This window comes from Eulemur rufifrons, chromosome 17, assembly GCF_041146395.1.
Source record: "Eulemur rufifrons isolate Redbay chromosome 17, OSU_ERuf_1, whole genome shotgun sequence".
NCBI classification, from domain to species: domain Eukaryota; kingdom Metazoa; phylum Chordata; class Mammalia; order Primates; family Lemuridae; genus Eulemur; species Eulemur rufifrons.
Genome location: NC_090999.1, coordinates 50,269,805 through 50,274,562, shown reverse-complemented (window position 1 = coordinate 50,274,562; position 4,758 = coordinate 50,269,805). Strand labels below are relative to the sequence as shown.

At 42.4% G+C, this 4,758-nt stretch overlaps 1 protein-coding gene across 1 annotated transcript; it reads right to left on the bottom strand.

Moving 5' to 3' along the window:
* Positions 1-1,492: 1,492 nt before the first annotated feature.
* On the bottom strand, positions 1,493-3,642 carry S100Z (S100 calcium binding protein Z). The gene is made up of 2 exons (XM_069492847.1): positions 3,501-3,642; positions 1,493-1,651 (listed from the first exon to the last, which is right to left on the bottom strand). Exons 1-2 carry the CDS (start codon positions 3,639-3,641, stop codon positions 1,493-1,495), a joined length of 300 nt encoding a protein of 99 aa, XP_069348948.1. The 5' UTR covers position 3,642.
* Positions 3,643-4,758: the final 1,116 nt, after the last annotated feature.

Here is a 4,758-nt window from a genome sequence, read left to right as displayed (position 1 = left end):
CAGAGTTGCCTTTTTTTCCTCCCACATACTGGGAGGACCAGAAGTAGGTAACCAGGGCTGTGCAGTGGCTCCTCAGTGACAACAATGTCCCTGGTTCCTTCTATTTTTTTTTTCCAACTATCCTCACGATTGCAAGATGGTAGCCCCACCTCTGGCCTCACATGCACATTCCAGTGGAAAGAAAAGGAAGGAGATAACAAGGTGGAAGGCATAGGGCCTCTACGAAAACATTGAAACATTCCCAGAAATTCCTAATAGACTTGTGCTTATCTCTCATTGCCCAGAACTGTGTTACAAGCCCCACCCCGGCTGTAAGAGAGGCTGGAAAGTATAGCTTTTTAGCTGAGGCACCTTGTCAACCTGCGCAAATCACGGTACTTATGTATGGGAGAAAAGTAGAAGGGATATCAGATAGACAAACAGCAGTGGCTGCTCTGTCGTTGTGGACTGTTCTCTTTTCCTCACACTTTGCTATGAATTCATCCGTAAGTCCTAGCAGCCTCACCTCCAAAATACGTAATAAATTCAAGTGCTTCTCGTCATCTCCACTGCTGAAATCCTGGTCTGAGACACAATCATCTCTTACCCAAACCACGGCGACAGCCTCCAAACTGGTCTCTGTCCTGCACGACTGGCCTCTCCACAGTCCTTTCTTTACAGAGTAGCTAGGGAATCATTTAAAAGTATAACTATAGTCATAACATTCCCTTTCTTAACATTCTCCAAAGGATCTGTCATAGTTTGGGTCCCCCCAGAAACAGACCCTGAGACGAGGATTCACGTGCAAGTCGTTTATTTGAGAGGTGCAGAAACACAGGGCGGGGGTAGTGCAGCGAGACAGGGAAGGGAAGCTGCCTCCCCAGGGCCCACCGAGGCTGAACCCCAGCGGGGAGCACTGGGAAATTGTGGAAAACACTTGCCTCAGAATTATCCAACCCAAGGGGCAAGGGAGGGCATTTATACACCAAACCCCAAGGGTTGCTGGCTTCGGCTCTCTTGGCTTGAGCACCTAGCCCTGAATCTACCTGATTCCTAAATCACTCAAAAAGCCAGCACTTCTATTTATCAGCCTTCTGCTGACAGACCCTCACAGCTTCTTGCATTTGAAGTAAAGGCATAAGCGTATGGGGAGAGCCAGTTAATTAATAGAGTAAGAAGTTCAAAGACAATTTAAGGATGTCTTAGAAATTTGCTAAGTTCTAGTCTCATTTGAAAGTAGCTAAATTTTTGTCATGTTCTCTTTTTAACAGACCAAAAAAATGCATATAACATCTTTAATAATATAGGCAAATTTCAGGTAGGGAATATAAGATTTGGAATAATTATATAAAGTCAATATATTAAGGTACACATAATTTAGTAATACTAGCAATTCATTATATGTACTATATATTATATCTGTAAATGACTTTACTGTGTCTATAGATCTGAAGGGTACAGATGAAAACTAAGTAAATAACTTTGGATATATTTCTGACTTTACTACTTATCTTTACTTTCCTTTCTTCTTCAATTGTTCTACAAAGTAATCATTACAAGCCACTGTCAGAGCCGCCACCATGACCACGAATTCATTAAAATCCACTTCGTTGTCCTTATTGGCGTCCAGGTCCTGCATTATCTTATCAACCAACTGGGGATCCTTTTGGCACTAAAAGTAAAGAGGAAATTTCTAACTCTCAGGCTTTGAGGTTCATGATGACCATTGAAATCACATTTTCCTTTTATTTAACATTAAAGCCTTAATTTCCATTTTTAGCATCTAAAGACAATTTCCAAGAGCCTCTTTGCAGGAAGATTTGAACCAGGCACAAATTCTAAATAAGCCCCCTGCCCAACGTCCATATAATCCTGGCTCAGACCTAAAGACCAAGAAAAGCAAACAGAAGCTAATCAAAGTGAGCTACAGCTGCTGAATATGCACTTACAGGACATCCCAGGTGGAGGGCCAGGACACTGGGAGGCAACCAGGTGATATGAGGCTTTAAAGCCAAAGAGGGATAGTGAGTGGCTCTACCATTTACCAACAATGGGACTTAGAGCAGATCACCTAACATTTTTACATTGTTTAATTTATAAAATGAGGAGGATAATATTTACCCATACATTTTAGGGTGATACATCAACACACTTTTGAGAGTGCTTAACACCAAGGTTGCTAGATTTAGCAAATAAAAATACAGGACACCCAGCTAAATCTGAATATTACTATACAACAAATAACTTTTTAGTATGTCTCAAGTATTGCATGGGACACAGAATAGTTTATCTGGCAGCCCTACTTAGCCCAATGCCTGACACACATTGGGTGCCTGGCACCCACATAAAGGGTAGACTTTGTAAGGATGGCTGTATTTTATGGGTGGAAAGCAAAGCAGGGAGCCCAGAAAGATCAGGCTTCCCGAGGGTGGGCCCGTGAAACTCCCACCTCTCCTACCACGGTTAGTGCTTGATGAGAAACGTTTCCAAACGCAATTCACTTCCTGCAAGAATTCCCCACTGTCCTCTCATTTGCTGCCAACCATTAAATGGTCGGAAACTTGACTGATCAAAATCAACTTGATCAAAACAATTACAAATTTCACTTGAATAAATGAAGGTGCCAAGTCTGACCCATTGAGCTTTTTATTCTCAATGTTCTACAATACAGGAGCCAAACTGAATTTGAGAGGGAAAAAAATACATTTCTGGAAACTCCTAAAATCACTAAAACATTATTGTTAAGAATGACTATGTTTAAAAAAATTGCTTTAAGCTTTTCCCACAGAGGGTGGGGAGAAAAGAGGGTTGTAATTGCAACCTGTAGTCTTAATACGGGGTTTGGACAGAATAGTACACAGGGGCAGTACATTGTGCTAAAAATCAATTTAAAGCAACTCCATAAACATCAGAGAGAAGTGTTTTCCTCAGAGGGGGCCCCAAATCCTTCACTGCAAGGCTTCACATACAGATTTCTTCAACTTCTGGCTATTTTGAGACGTGAATCTGTTGGCTACCCCACCGGTCCCTGGCCAAACACATGCATTCCATCAATTCCAATCGGCTTGTGCTTGCCTGACAAAGCCAAGCGTTTGTTACTCACTAGAAAATTTGTCACCACAGCATGAAATGCCCCAGGCCTCATCTCTGACCCAATATATGATATTAATCCACAGACAGCAGGACGCAGCTCCAGGTATAACTAGCTAGAGCTAGTTAGAACTATAGCTCTGGGGATAACGAGCTCTATCGTTGATTGCTGCACCAGAATGTGGAATAATTGGTGAAAGTGTCAAATATAATTTTCAACCCTTGGAAACCCTAACCCCAGGAAACATGGAAAAGGGCATCTGCCTACGTAAATAGAAAACAAAGGTGTTTGCGTCCCCTGCATTTTGAATCTGTATACAAATTATACTGTGCTGGTGACAGAATCCTAGGACAGTATGGACATAAAGGCTGTCCCTGAAGCCGTACCTCATCCACCCTCGACTGAATGAGGCAGAAAAACTGTGACTCACCGAGAGGAATTCCGTGAGCTCTCGCTGTAGGAGCATTTTCAGTTCCCCCTTGTTGAGCTTGAATCTGTCCCCTTCCTTGCAAGAGTAGCGGTGGAAGATTCTAATCATGGTGTCCATGGCCATCTCCAGCTGGGTGGGCATGTTGGCAGCAGAACTGACCGCTCCAGAAGCAGCCCACCAAACCCTAGGAGAAGACGCTTACTCAACATAAACAGAAGGAGAAACATCAACGTTTTCATTAAAGCAGAATATTACAATCCCCCAGTCGGCTCGCTACGCAAGTGGTGGTTGTTAAGCCATAATCAGCCTTCTTTAAAGAGACTGTTCTGCCCATTCTAGGGCAAGCTGCAAATGAGAGCTTTGCAGATGAGCTTTTTCTCCTTCCTGTCCCCACTCCCCTATAAGAAGCAGCAGTTTCAGTGCGTTCATAAGACAGTCAAGTACAGTGTCATATTAAAACACAGAACTAAAAAATAAATAAAAGAGGAAGAAAATACCTAACTTCGTACCTGTTCAGCCAATACACACCTCTGTCAACAGTTGTTTACAATTAAACTCTAAGTATTTTTGCCTGGGGTTCCACCCCAGCACACTTGTTCCCAGGAAGATGAAAGTTACCGGTGACAAGAGACTCAAATGGAGGTGCCTCAGCTCTGTTTTTAATCACCAGAATGAACAGGTGTGAGCTGCCCCAAGGGGCAGCCAGGAAGACTGGGGCCATGGTGTGCAGCAGAGGAGAAGGCAGGGAGAGGGAGAGAGGAAGTCTTCAGTTACCTCTCATTAACTGAAATGCAGTTGGTTGCTAGGAAGTCGATGACCTAGAAGAACACTAAAAATAGCGGAGCAAAGAAGAAACCCTGATTCAGGCCCAGAGACTCCCCAGCAAGGTCAAGGGAACGAACTCAGAGCAGAATAAACTAACCCAAAGGACAGTTGTACAGCTGTAAAAAAAAAAAAAAAAAAAAAAGGAAGAAGCTCTCCATGTGCTGATTTAGAAAGGTACAAAGTGGTGATCCAAACTAGGAAAAAGAAATAAAAATAAGAGTATACATCTTATACAAGCAAGCATATATGTGCATGTTTGCCTTTGCCTAAGGAATCACAGAAAGGAAACATAAGAAAGTAATAAATTGGTAGCTGTAAGGGGAACGAGGGGAAAAGGGTAGAACAGAGTGGTTGGGAATAAGACCTCAATTTATATCTTTTTCACTGATTTTAACTTTTTCAGTAATAGGAATGTATTACCTAGTCAAAAAAT